A 14,101-nucleotide genomic window follows, 5' to 3' on the forward strand; every position below is an offset into this window, starting at 1 on the left:
AGTGAGACCCTAGGAAGTGAAGTGACTTTGCCAAGAAGTCATTCAAGTTGTAGAGTGTTATTAGAACATTGGATCCCGATGAGTAGTGATTGTTTCATGCTTTGTACTTGCGTCCCCAGTGCCGCTTGGCACACGCAATAAATACATGTTGAGCCAAGATCTGAATCTAGATTCTGATTCCAAATCCACCGCGTCTTCTGTTCTGCACCACAGTACAGCTGGCCAGGAATTGTGCTAGCATTCATTCTCTGACAACTCCATCCTTCAAAGAACACTTCCAAAGAAGCCTCTCTGGATCAATTCTATTTCATTCTCCTGAGACGGAGGTGTGTGGGGGGGTAGTGTGTGGAGGGGAAAGGGAAGGGAAGAGCTGTTGCTTTTAACAGCAATAAAACGCTTCTCTGTACACCACATGCTCAGAAAACCTTCCCCACTCAGGTTTTTCCAGGCTCAGCTGAGTACGGAGAGGGGGGAGGAGGAGCAACTTTAAGCAGCGCGCCCTCTGATTGGCTGGAAGCAGCCCCGCCGGCTGGTTTCTTATTAGCCTAAGTGCGGAGGCAGAAGGCGGGGCTGGGAACCAAGGGAACCATCACGTGGGTAACGGACGTCCTACGTGGGTAACGGGCGCCACGTGCAGAGGCCGAGGTCGCGAGGTGAAAAGAAGGGGGAAGTTGGCTTGGGGGGTGGGGTGCGGGAGTTTATCGCCGAACCCCGAAGCTTCAGTTTCTTGTTTTCCCTTTCTCGTGGAAACCCCCCTTCCCTTTGTCAAACAGGCGGCCTTTGCCCGGAGCCACCCCTCCTCCTCCCCCCAAGCCCGGCGGCGGGAGGCGGGCCGGGCGCTTAACCCTTGTGGCCTTGGCCAAGCGCCCCTTAACTACTCCAGGCCTCAGTTCCCCCTTTCATTAAAACGATAAGGCCTAGACTAGAGGGGCCCCGAGATTCCCCTCCAGCCCCCTCTCGCGGCCTGGAAAATGAGGGGGGTTTAGCCTTGTGACCCCTGGGCAGGTCCCTTCGCAGCTTCCTGCCTCAGTTTCCCCATCTGTAAAACGGAGAGAGTCAGAGCACTTCCCTCCCAGGGTGGTGGTGAGGCTCCAATCAGATCACGTTTGTAAAGCGCTCTAATAGGTGCCCCGTTCAGGGAGGCTGGGGGTGGTCGAGGTCCCATGTGGGGCTGTGTTGGTCACTTGCTGATCTCCTCCCCCCCAATCCACCCATCCCCCACCTCCCCATTTTCCTCCGCAGCTGCTTTTCTCAGCATGGATGAGGCCACCCGCAGGAAACCCCGTCTGGCCGCCTCCCTGCAGATGTCCCCCGGCCCTAGCCTGGACACCATTCCCTGGAAGCCCTTGGAAGGCTCTGCCCAGGTGTCCGAGGAGATCCAGCCTGGGCCAGCAGAGCCCCTCAGGGCCGAAGAGAAGAAGAAAAAGAAGAAGCCCGGGACCACCCAGGCCGCAGGGGATGGTAGGGGAGGGAGCCTGTGGGATTGTTGGGGAGAGGGTCCTGAGGGTTGGTACTGGGAGTGGGAGCAGGGGCAGTAACCACGAGGAAAGAATGGGGGGTGTTTGTCCTGGAGAAGATAAGAACAGGAAGGCAGTTCCCAGGCAGCTGTGTGGTTCAGATGTGAATTGAGGCACTGACCAGCTGTGTGACCCTGGGTGAGTCACTTAGGCCTCTGCCTGCCTTCCTTTCCTCATCTGAAAGAAAGGGGCAATAATGGTAACAATTCTCCCAGGGTTGTTGTGAGGATCCAGTGAGATCATACTTGTAAAGAGCTTTGCCAGCCTTAAGGTGCTATATAAATGTTAGCTGTTCTTATTGGGGAAGAGGGATTAGCCTTTGCCTTGCCTCATCCTTTGAATGAGTGAGAGAGCATTTATTAAGCCCTTACATGCCAAGCACCGGATCAGGTACTAGGCTTACAGATACCCAAAGGAGGACAGTCCTTTATCTTCATGGAGCTTATAGCTTGAAAAGGGCAGGCCACACATACATACCCTCCGTGTTGTTACTGTTCTTGTGACTAGTCGCTAGCACTCTTTCCCCCCCACCCCCCACTTTCTGGTGGCGCAAGCAACAGCAGATTTTCCAGGTGTTGGTGAGTTAATTACAGAAAACCCTAAATTCCTTTAAATTAGCTTAATTGGAAACGATCTGGGAATTGCATGGGCTAAGTTTAGAGTTAAGAGTATTTATCTGTATTTCTTTTTTTCCTATTTTCTTATCTTTGATTTTATTAGTTTTACCTTTGTTGTTTAATTAATTCCCAAGTAATAAAATCTGATCCTTCTGTGAATTAAAGCTGTAAGGCTCCTTTCTTATTGGCCTGGGAGAAATATCTTTAAAGGGCAGTTCAGAGGGGAGGGTGAACCTAAAAGGTCCCTCATATTTCCGGGACCCCAATATTTAGGCGAGTCACCCATATATCAAGTCCATATATCAAATTTTGGCCCTCACACCTCCACATACAGTAGTTAATATTTTCTCCAGTTAATTCTTATTTGATCCTATCTCTTTCCTTTATCACTTGATCTTCACTTTGTCTTTGTTGGATGATTGCAATCATCCAAACAGCAAATTCTAGGAAGGCCATTTTGGTTTGGAAAGTTACAGGGGTGGTTAAAGGGGAGTCCCAGGGACACCCTTTCTAGGAGTAGCAGTTGCAGAGAGGGAGATTTTGGCTTGATGACCTGCCAGCACTGTTCAAAGGTGGATGGTTGTCTCACTGAAGCTCTTTGAAGAGGAGGGTAGATGACTTTTTGTGGGAGTGAAGTGGAGGAAAGGCCTGTTTAGTTATAGGTTGGACCAGATGACCTTTGAGGGCCCTTCCAATTCTGTTTCTCGTTGGAGGCAGGTGGGAGTTGATTACTAGGGTGAGGGAAGTAACGGGTAGTGGAAAGAGCACTGGGGTGAGGGTCAAGGGCCATGGCTTCTAGTCCCAGGTCAGCCACTTACTAGCCTTGTGACTCTGGCTGTCACTCAGCCTCCTTTGACCCCTTTAGCAAACAGGAAGTTGGACTAAATGATCTCTCAGGCCACTGAAGGTTTCAGTTTTAACAGTCTGTGCCCTCCTCATTCTTCCTAGGGCCACTTTCAGATCCTCCTGCTGTATTGAGAGAGCTGATCCTCGGGCACAAAGACCCCCCTCCAGGCCAGGCTCTGAGCCTCCTCACTCGCTATGCGGCAGTCATGGGCCTCACTCTGCACTTTGTGGAGAGTGAGGTTCAGGGTAAGGGAGGGAGGGGGGAGGGTACAGGTCACTGTGTGCTGGGCGTTGGCATGGGATGGAGGACGGGTGTTGTCCAGGGCTCTGACCCCAAGGACACCATGGTCTGGTTGGTGAGATAGGAATAATGCCCTCGACACTCCCCTTGTGCTTCCCGCTCTCCTGCTGGAGATTCTCTTCCATAAAATCCCAGCTCTGCCACACATGGAAGATGAGGCAAATTATTCCACTACTCTGTATAATGAATTTGCTCTTTTTTACAGTTAAATTTTACTCTTTTCTATTAACAAGTGTTTTTCCTTTTCCTTCCCCACCTTGATAAAAGAAAAAAGGGAGGGAAATTGAATTCTTCATAACAAAGATGCACACCCCAGCAGAACATTGCCACTTGATCCACATCCAGAAATGTGTGTCCCTCTGCAGGTGCAGGCCGTCCTTTCTCTGTCTCCATCTTTTCCTTTTTCCTCATCCCAAGTCTTCTGGAATCATGCTGGTCATTGTGTTGAGGAGAGTTCTTAAGTCCTTTAAAGCCATTCACTTTTTTTTTTTTTTTTAGTGAGGCAATTGGGGTTAAGTGACTTGCCCAGGGTCACACAGCTAGTAAGTGCCAAGTGTCTGAGGCCACATTTGAACTCTGGTACTCCTGAATCCAGGGCCGGTACTTTATCCACTGCACTACCTAGCTGCCCCAAAGCCATTCACTTTTACAGTGTTATTGTCACTGCATAAATTGTTCTCCTGCTTCTGCTCCCGTCCTTGAGCATCAGTTCATACAAGTCTTCCCAGCTTTCTCTGACACTTTGTTGTTTCTTGTGGCACAATAGTGTTCTAATCATAGGCCATAATGTTTTCAGCTATTTTGGAAAGCAGTTTTGAACTATAGCCCCAGAGTTACTAAAGCGGGCATACCCTGTCATCCAGTGATATTACTAGATCTGCACCAAAAGCGATCAAAGAAAGGAAAAGGATCCATATGTATACAAATATTCATAGCAGCTCTCGCTCTCTTTTTTGTGGTGGCGAAGAACTGGAAACTAAGGGAACCTATTTGTTCCCTCTTGTCAAATGAGGGGAATTGGACTACAGCATCTCTTAAGGCCCTATCGTAGAGCCTATAAATGTTAAAATAGGGTTTTCCTTAGGAAGGTCTGAGGGGGCCTCGGGAGGGAGCTGGGGGGCTGGTCTTCTGAGTAGGTGGGACTGTGGAGACTTTCCTTTCTGAGTTGGAAATCCCTCTCCTTCCTTCAGTCCCCTTCCGACACTTCTCTGTTTCTGCCGTGCTGGGTGAGGTGCCCTGTTCTGAAGGCACTGGGAGCAGCAAGAAGGAGGCAAAGGGGCAAGCGGCCATCCTTGCCCTCAACTGGGTCAGGACCCAGCTGGAGAACCCAGGTAATAGTCCCTCCTAGAGAGTTCCTGGGAGAGGAGACACTGAAGCTACTCAGCTGCTTTCTGTTCTTGTGACCTTGGGCCAATCATGTCTCAGGGCTTGTTTCTCTAATTTGTAAAATGAGGGAGGGGTGATGAACTCGAGTGTCTATGAGGTGAGACTCCTAGGAGGGCATCCCCTGATCAGGATGCTAGAGAGGTAAGGCTGAGTTTGGGGGTGGGGGGGAGAGGTGACCATCTGCCCTGCCCTCTTCTATTCCTTGAGCCTAGTCATCGTGGTGGTGGTAGGGGGCCATTAGGGGATGGGACTGCCAGATTTGAGTTAGAAAACTCGCAATCTTGCCCCCCTTGCCCCCCTTTCATATCTGGGGGGAGGAGTAAAGTCTTTGTGTCCCAGGGAGCCCAAAAGAAAGATCCAACAGTTCCCTTTTTTCTTTTGCAGCCCCCTTCAAAGTTCCCAACAACTTCCCACTCTGTTCTTTAACTGCAGGTGAGCCTCCCCTCTACTCCACCCCAAATTACAGGGTTTGAATGGGAGGCTTCTCTATAACCTGTGGTCCTCAGCCTTCTTCTGTGGAAACACCTTCCCATCGCAGACAGCACATGCCATTTTGGGTAGTAGAACTTCTACCATTCGTCTTGGCTCTTGTACCCCAAAGTGTACCGGATGAAGAAAGGGGAATAGAGTCAGCATTGGGGATGGGGTAGAAGGATCCAGGGGCCTTCCTCTCCTCTCCCTGCTCCCAGTGATATTCCTGTCCTTCCTCTAGAGAACATTCTGACCCATGAACAGCGTTGTGCGGCCGTGGTCAGCTCTGGGTTTGACCGCCTAGTAGGAGAAAACTCCCCATACCGGGGCTGCAAGCGGGATATAGCAGCTGTCATCCTTGAGAGGGGTATGGAAGGCTGAGCCTTTCCTCCACGCCCTCTCCCTTCCATCTTCCACGGCCCCACCTCACAGTCCTTGGGGAGGGAGTAGGGAACCCCTAGAATCTCTTCTTTAGCTTTCCTTCTTTCCTTTCTCCCTCTAGCTCTCACCTCATGATTTCCCCAAGTCTCCTTTCCTGTCTTTCTCACCAGCATTCCTACCCCTTCCTAAAGGATTCTTTTCCAGACCTTCTCCCTACCAGCCCTTCCTCCCCCTGTTCTTCCTACAGAGGTCCCAGATGACAAGGGCAGCTGTAAGGAGACCTATGAGCTGGTTGCTCTGGGCACGGGTTCAGGTGGTTACAGGGGCTGGATTGAGTTCATGGGCCGAAGACTCCATGATACTCACAGCTTGGTCATTGCCCGTCGTGCCCTGGTCAGGTGAGAGATCAAGATAGGGCACTTGGCTCCAGGTGTGTGGTTCCTGAGCCTGTGGGGAAGGCCACTACTCGGGAGATATCTACCCATCTGTCATTTTCTCTGTCTTTCTCAGGTTTCTGTTCCGGCAGCTCCTGCTGGTGGCTAGTGGAGGCCCTGAGGGGGCAGAACGATCGGTGCTGACTCATCGACCAGGCCCTGGTCCTTCCCTTGCCCTGAAGCCCAAGATCTTCTTACACTTGTACCTCAGTCACACACCTGCGGGGGCTGCACATGACATCTAGTATGCAAGACATTGGGATTTGGGGGATCTCTGAATGAAGTGGGGAGGGAGTGGTCAAGGTGGGAGAAGGAGGATAGAAAGAACAGATCAGAAGACCTTCGGTTTTTGTGCCAGCTCATCTCCCTGATCTCTCCTCCTTTCCCCACTCCAGCCTCCCTTCCCCAGGGGGCTCTCTCCCTAGTCCCTCACTTCGCCTTCAAGTCCACGCCCGGGAAGAGCTACGCCCTGTCTGTTACCTGGCCCCAGGATTTCGGGCAGCCCGGGTCTGTTCGCTGTCAGCCAGTGATAAGGTGGCTCGATGGGCAGTGCTGGGCCTGGGAGGGGGCCTGCTGGCCCACTTCTTGCCCCCACTTTATGCAACCAGCCTTGTCATTGGTGAGAGGCCCAAGATAGGGGAGAGGGAAGAGGAGGCATCTCTGGGACTGGGTATAGAGAGGGAGATAAATGATCTTGATAAAGTCCATTCTAACTCTAAATCTTAGGAGGGATGAGTCTGCATAGGTGGGCAGGTGATTTTTTTGTGGAGGAGAGATGACCTTGCTATCCCCTCAGGCTTCTCTTTTTCCCCTCCACAGCTGACTCCTGCCATGACCCTTCAACTCTGAGTCGGGTCATCCATGACAGGCCCTGCCTAGAGGGAAGGCCAGGCCTGCCACCTCCCTATGCCCGTAATCCCTTGCACTTGTTTCTGGGGCCACCTGTGGCTCCCCAGGATTCTGTACCCCCTAGCTGCCAGGGCCTCAGCCTCAACTGGAGCCTGGGAGACACCAGCCTGGAAGTTGTGGACACAAACACAGGGCGTGTGTGGTCAGAGTAAGGCCAGGTGGTGTTGGGGAGGGAGAGAATGTGGAGATGGAATAAGGTGTGGGTGCGGGGCTGAGATAGATGAACAGAGTCGGTCAATTTGCTGGGTTTGCAGGTGGGTTGGGCTGTGGCCTCCAAGTCGGTCATAATCTCTTCTTTGCCCACTCAGAGGCTCCCTGGGCCCTCCCTCCCGTCTCTGCAAGGCCGCTCTCCTTCGTGCTTTCCGCCAAGCGGCCCAAGCCCTGGGAAGATTTGATCTCTTGGCACTAGACACATATGAGGTGGCCAAGGTCAGTGAGCAAGGCCTTGTCTTGAACCCCATTGCTTCTTTTTCATCACCATGGCCCTGCCTGAAGACTAAGGATTGTCTCCTCTTTGCAGGCCGGGACGTACCGTGCTGCTCGGCAGGAGTTGACTGCTTACCTGGAACAGCAGGACTTGGGCTCTTGGCCTTCCAAACCTCTAGTGGGCGGGTTCTGTCACTGACCACAGGTGTCAAAGGGTACCCTGTGTCCTTCCCAAAGGGAAACCTTGGAGGTGTCTGTTGGGGCCGGGGAAGGGGCTGCAGGAGGGACCTTAGTCCACTTAGGCACTAAGAGACTGGGCTGGGCAAGATTTCGGGAAGAAAGTCTCTTTGTTGGCAGTGAGAGGGGACATTTAAGGCTCCTGCTTGGAAGCTATGTGCTTTAGGATTTGTCTTGAATAAATGCTTTGTTCCCTGTGCAGTCCTGGTTGGAAATGGTAGTGTTCTCTGTCTTTGGACTCTCAAAATGCCCTCCTGAGATAGAGGGGGTGGTACAGGCAGGAGCCCATGCTGTGGATGAGGGGGTGGGAGTTCAGAATTTAGTTATCCTTTTTTTTTCTTGGTTGGGCATTGAGGGTTAAATGACTTGCCCAAGGTCACACAGCTAGTAAGTGTCAAATGTCAGAGGCCAGATTTGAACTCTGGTCCTCCTGACCTCCAGTGCTCTATCCACTGTGCCATCTAGCTGCCCCAGGAGTTCAGAATTTAAATGCCCTGTATCATCTTCCTGCCAATGCACAAGGAGGATGATTCACCAGGTTGGAAGGACTGGAGGCCGTGCCAAAGGGAAACTTTGCATTCCCAAATTTTAGGTGGAAAATATTAGCAACCCCAAGGCAGGCCCCAGGAATCCTGGGATTAAGTACAAGCGATCAGTCGGCAGGCCTGTCATTCTAGGGGAATGGCCTTGTGCAGTGTTACTCCAGGACCTGCTTAGAACTGTCTGAGGGGGGGCCAGGCTCACAGGGTGGCTGACCACCAAACATAGTAAACTGTGCAACAGTATCTTCCTCTTCAGAGAAGCATGTGGTTCTGTCCGGCTTTTCATCAAGCCCAGCTTTCTGGGAACCTTACATGCAGAGGATTATCTTCTAAGCCTCATAAATTATTAACACATCATAGGGCTTGGGAGTGAAAGTAGAGATCCAGAGTCGGGTCTCCTGACTCCACATTTCACAGACATCTCAGGAGTTGGTCCTGGCTCACTGCTCTCCAGGCATGGCCTTCCTGTGTTTCTGGTCTCTCCCCTCCCACTTATCCTGGGTACCTATTCTCAGTCGAAGGCCCCCCTCCCCTGCATGATTAGCAATTCCAGGGCAGTGTGGAACAGTGAGAGCATCTGGAGAGTTGGTGCCTTTTCTCCAGCTGGGGCCTGAGAGCTGTCTGTGCAGGACTCTGGACAGCTCCCAGCTAGTTACCTTCAGGCAAGCTAGCTCAAGGGGCCTCCCAGGCCCCCTGAGTGATTGGATCAGTGAATTTAGGGACCATGGGTTGTAGAGACTGGGAGGAACCTCACTGCTGCCTCCAAGCATACTCTAGGTTGCCCTGTCCTTGGAAAAAAAACCTCACCGCATCCTGTCGCATCAGCTGGATGTCGTCAGATAATGTCCAAAACTAAATTTGTCCACACTTGGTGTCTCTGCTTTCCTGTCTCGTAAACCCTCTGCATCTGGCTTCCAACCTCATTTGTTGTTGTTCGGTCATTTCAGTCACGTCTGCCTCTCTGTGACCCCATTTGGGGTTTTCTTGGCAGAGATGCTAAAGTGGTTTGCCATTTCCTTCTCCAGCTCATTTTACAGATGAGGAAACTGAGGAAAACAGGGTTAAGTGACTTGTCCAGGGTCACACAGCTAGTCAGTCTCTGAGGCCAGACTTGAACTCACAAAAATGAGTCTTCCTGACTCCAGGACTGGCCACTCTCTCCACTGTGCCTTGTGTCACATACCCAACATGCCCACCCAGGTGCCAGATCTTGCCTTCTTCTCGCGACATAATCTGTCGCAAACACCCTCTTCTCACCATCCACACAACCACCACTTGTGCAGGCCTCACCGGCTCACCATTGCAGTAATCTCCTTATTTTCCTTGCTAGTCTCCTCCATCCTCATCAAATCCAAATCCACCCACAATCCCATCAAAGTGATTTTCCTAAAGGGCATTTCTGACCCGTCCACCCTTTGGCCTGGTTGTCCTCTGTGCCTAAAATGTTCCCCGCCCTCACCCTGGCCTCTTAGAATCTGTGGCTTCTTTCAAGGCTCAGCTTTGTTGCTCCCTCCCTGCACAAGGTCTTTCCCAGGCTGCCCAGGCACTAATGCCTTCACCGCTAACACTGTCTTCTACCCAAGCGATTTCCCATCACCCTTCATGAATGTGGTGCTTCCCTCAGGATAAGCATGTCACTTGAGATCTCTCCTTATGGAGACTCATTCCCCCTTTGCTACTCTCTGGGGATGGGGGAGCCACCAGGGGCCAGGTATCTTCTTCCCCCCTCACTCCTCAGTTTCTTTTTGGGTGTTGTCTTCCTGCATTAGATTGTAAGGTCTCCAGGGACAGGAACTGCCTTGTTGGTATGTGCACTGGTGACACATAGTAGGTACCTGAGAAATGGTTTTGACCATTACCCATGCTGATTTGTGTCTATATTGTCTTCCCTCTTAGAGCACAAGCTGGGGGGTGGGGTGGGGGGGGTGGAGGGGGGCAGGAACTGTTGTTTGTTGGTTTGACTTTTTCTTTTTATCCTCAGAGTTCAGCATACTACCTGGCACTTAAGATATGCCTATTGAGGAAGACTTGAGTTTGAATCCTGGCTCACTTACTAGATGTGTGACCCTTGGCAAGTCACTTTTCTCTACACATGAAAAAGGTTTAGATTTGATGACCTCCAAGGTCTCTTCCTCTTAGGGGCAGCTAGATGGCTCAGTGGAGAGACTACTGGGCCTGGAGTCGGGAAGACCTGATCAGATCTGGTCTCAGACACTTAGTAGCTGTGTGACCCCTGGGTAAGTCACTTAATTCCTTTTTGCCTTAATCCACTGGAAATGGTGAACCACTCTAGTGTCTTTGCCAAGAAGACCTCATGGACAGCATTGGCGTTCTGTGGTCCATGGGATTTGAGGTGTCAGACGTGACTGAACAACAACAAAAGGTCTCTTCCAATTCTAAATCTGTGATTCTCTTGTCCTTTTTATGTCCCCTAAGCAAGGCTTCTTAACTTGGGTCCATAAACCACTAAGGAGTCCTTGAACTTGGCACAGGAAAACTGACACTTCAGTATCCTTGGTTTCTCTTGTGCTCTTATGTATTTTACTTCATGCATTTAAAAAGCATTATTCTGGGGGCAGTTAGGTGGTACAGTGGATAAAGCACCAACCCTGGATTCAGAAGGACCTGAGTTCAAATTCGACCTTAGACACTTGACACTTATTAGCTGTGTGACTCTGGGCAAGTCACTTAACCGTTTCCCCCCCCCTCCCCCGCCAAAAAAAGAGAATAAAAAGCATTATTCTGAGAAGGGGCTGCCAAAGGAGCCCGTGGCACCATCCTATAGCATGTCAGCAGCAAGTGCCTCAAATCCCCATGATTCAATTCAACATACATTTACTGAGCTCCCTTGAAGCCCAGCTTGAATGCCACCTTCTTTGCCTCAGCTGCTGTCACTTCCCTTCCTGATGACCTTGCATTTAAATATATGTGTCTGTGTGTATGTATACATGTATTACATATGTACATACAGGTCTCTATGTTAGCTCTCTCTATAGAATGTAAGCTCCCTGAGGACAGGGACTGTCTCATTTTTGTCTTAGTATACCCAGCACTTAGAGGGATAGCATAGTATAGCAAACAGAGACCTAGGCTGAAAGCCAGGGAGAGCTGAGTCCAAGTCCCATTTCTGACACTAGCTTTTTGATTGTGACCCAGTCACTTATCCTCTCGTGATCTAGGCAACTCTGTAAGCTGAAGAGACGGTGTGGACTGGCACTGCTAAGGGGAATTTCCTGACCTCAGAGTTCCCGGTAACTATGGAATCAAAGGACCCCTCCCCATCCCAAGCACCCAGCACATAGTAGGTGCTTAATAAGTGTTTGTTGATTAATTGATCACCCATGAGAGATGAAGAGATGCACAAGACACGGTCTAGCCTCAGGGTAGTGGTAGATCAGGTAGCTTTGGTGTGATGTTTAATTCATATTTAGAAAGTGGGAACTACAAATGGAAATGGGATGAGATCCTACTCTTCAGGAAGTTTAAGATCTATGTCCTCCTCCCTTTTCTTCCCCACAGGCATGCACACAAATAATAACAGCTAACCTTTATGTAGCCCTGTAGATTTTGCAAAACCCTAGCCACATAACTGATTTGGAGCTTACGATAACTTGGTGAGGTGGATACTCCAGAAATGACCATCTCCATTTTGCAAATAAACCCAGTAAACTGAGGCTCAGTGAAGTGATTTGCCCATGGTGACAAAGCAAGTATTAGAGGTTAGGATTCATTCAGCAAATAATATCCTGGACTCAAAGATGGCAGTAGGAGAAGGTGGAAAGGACAGTGGATTGGGAGCCCAGAGGCCAGGATTCCAGTTTGTGCTATGCTGCTATTTAGCTTTGTGACCTTGGGTAAGGCCCACTCTGGGCCTCAGTTTCCCCATCTACAAAATGAGTTGAATCTCTAAGGTTCCATGATATGGCAGGAATGACAACAGGCCTTGTACTTACCAGTCTAGCGTCCCTTTCCTTATTTCACACTGCCATTGCTGTGGCCAAGTTTGGGGTTAGTGTTGCTAAAAAATGTTTTCCATCGATTCAATGATTGACTGCATTTTGTCATGGAAGGACACAGGTAAACAAAGCCCTCCAGATTCCATTTGCTCTTATACTCTAATTGAGTATCTCACAAATACAGAAGACAGGTGTTCAGGCTATTTTTTGGTCCAAGGCTTACAAACAAATGCCTGGATTATTTCATTCTGCTCTAGTCCTCATCTTCCAGGGGCAGACCCTGCATCTCCAGTGATACTGTGGGGTCTCAGGATGTGATTCCATTTAGTTGGGAAACAGAATAGATTTCAATTAGAGATCAGCAAAGAAGGAAACACTGGGGGACTATTCATTGCCCTCCTTTGTCCTCCCCTTCCTATTACAGACACCCTTCTTATTTTTTGCAGGCATCTTTCAAGAGACAATCTTGGGGAAAGAGGTGGTGATGGCTTGGAATTATTACCTCAGTTTCTCAAAGTCTAATTTTGAGAAACGGTCAAAGGCAAACAAAGCATTCTAGGTCACGGTGCTGGTGTTGGAGAGATCCATATTTAAGAAAACGGAGAGAGGGAGGAGCCAGTTCACCTCTCTAGGCACTGGTTTGATCACATTAACAAAAAATCCTTGTGCCTCTCCCAGCACTCTGAGCTGATATAAAATGAGATGGTTGGATTGAGGGAGGACCAAGGAAAGGGGGGGGGGGGAAGGGCAGGCCTTTGTGAATCTAAAGACCAGAAAATGCAGTGAGTGGTTGGGCCACATCTTTCACTTCCTCTCCAGCTTTGAAAACCTTGGGAGCCTCTGATTTCTAAAACCCTTTTCTGCTCTAACATCCCATGATTGGCACTGTGTGCTTGTGGGGTATGAAAGTGCCATGCTTCCTGCCCTCATGGAGTTTGCCATCAAGTTAGGGGAAAAAACCTCAAACTAATATATAAAACAATTTAAAGCAGCTAAGTGCTAACCTAAAGCAACACATGCACTATCGAAGGGATGCTTAGTGAGCATGTAGAAAAGGAAGCAATGAGAAAGAGCTTCATTTCCTTTTATAAGAGTTACTCAACCAACAAGTCTGGGTAATGTTGAGGAGAGGTTCTTAACCTCCAGTCCACAGGCCCTCTAGGTGACCCATGAAGGGAACTCATGGGGTTCGTGAACTTGAGTGGGAAAAAATGATATCTTTGTTTTCCCTAACTTCTAACCAAAATTGACCATTCCCTTACGTAAAAGCATTATTCTGAGAAGGGGGCCATAGGCTTCCCCAGGCTGCCAAAGGAGCCACAATATGGAGAAAGCTTAAGAATCTCTGGCTTTGATAGAATTTGCCAAAATTCCGGCAAAGTGCTTTGCAAACTCTCTTGTGATGTACAAGGTGGGAGGTGGCGGGGGTGGGGTGTGGGTGAATATGTACTAAATAATAGGGCGATGAAGTAAATGGAATGACCGGGAATGACCAGGCAAGTCATTATCTCATTAGTCAAGTGTTTGAATAACCAGACTCTGAGGAATTTTTACTGAATCATTGTCAGCTTGGAGAATTTTTAATGGAATTCCCCAAGGAACTTACTCTTGATTTGACACATTTATCAATGACTTGGAAGAAGACAAGGCCAGCTTAGCAAAGCTTCTGATAACCCCAAACTGGGAGGGATGGTTAACATGTTGGATGAAAGAGTCAGGAATCAGAAAAGACCTTGTTTGACAAGCTAGAATACTAGGCAGAATCTAATGAGATGACACTTCGTATCTCTAAGTCAAGTATTAAGTACTTACTAAGTGTCAGGGGCTGTGCTACATTTAGAGTAAATCATAGCTTTGCTACTCGTGTCACCTTGGGTGGGATAGCTAACCTTTCTGGACCTCAGTTTTCTCATCTGTAAACTGAGGGACATTTTCTTAGATAATTTCCTAAGATTCCTACCAGCTCTATCTATGAATAAGCATGAGATTATGAGAGGGGAAGGGGACAGGAAGGTGGAAGGAGGGAGGGAGATATGGAGAAGACCTGCCTCACTGGAGTGGAAGATGTATATTTGGGA

At 49.4% G+C, this 14,101-nt stretch overlaps 1 protein-coding gene across 2 annotated transcripts; it reads left to right on the forward strand.

The window, feature by feature from the left end:
* The first annotated feature begins 532 nt into the window (after nucleotides 1-532).
* On the forward strand, nucleotides 533-7,718 carry ADAD2 (adenosine deaminase domain containing 2). 2 transcript variants are annotated; one of them, XM_043985890.1, is made up of 12 exons: nucleotides 533-653; nucleotides 1,243-1,461; nucleotides 3,083-3,226; nucleotides 4,472-4,612; nucleotides 5,052-5,099; nucleotides 5,380-5,505; nucleotides 5,767-5,917; nucleotides 6,030-6,197; nucleotides 6,349-6,572; nucleotides 6,773-7,010; nucleotides 7,171-7,291; nucleotides 7,383-7,718. In XM_043985890.1, exons 2-12 carry the CDS (start codon nucleotides 1,257-1,259, stop codon nucleotides 7,485-7,487), a joined length of 1,671 nt encoding a protein of 556 aa, XP_043841825.1. In that variant the 5' UTR covers nucleotides 533-653; nucleotides 1,243-1,256; the 3' UTR covers nucleotides 7,488-7,718. The 2 variants fall into 2 exon arrangements, with proteins under 2 accessions (XP_043841825.1, XP_043841826.1); XM_043985891.1 differs by having other exon boundaries at nucleotides 3,083-3,214.
* The last annotated feature ends 6,383 nt before the right edge of the window (nucleotides 7,719-14,101 follow it).

Source organism: Dromiciops gliroides, chromosome 2 (genome assembly GCF_019393635.1).
Source record: "Dromiciops gliroides isolate mDroGli1 chromosome 2, mDroGli1.pri, whole genome shotgun sequence".
NCBI classification, from domain to species: Eukaryota; Metazoa; Chordata; class Mammalia; order Microbiotheria; family Microbiotheriidae; genus Dromiciops; species Dromiciops gliroides.

What these genes read in the sequence shown, in the direction of transcription:
- ADAD2 (XM_043985890.1), top strand. Translation starts at nt 1,257, where the DNA reads ATGGATGAGGCCACCCGCAGGAAACCCCGTCTGGCCGCCTCCCTGCAG. An exon ending in TGCAACCAGCCTTGTCATTG is followed by an intron (nt 6,573 to 6,772) that starts GTGAGAGGCCCA and finishes TCCCCTCCACAG; the next exon opens with CTGACTCCTGCCATGACCCT. An exon ending in ACACATATGAGGTGGCCAAG is followed by an intron (nt 7,292 to 7,382) that starts GTCAGTGAGCAA and finishes TCCTCTTTGCAG; the next exon opens with GCCGGGACGTACCGTGCTGC.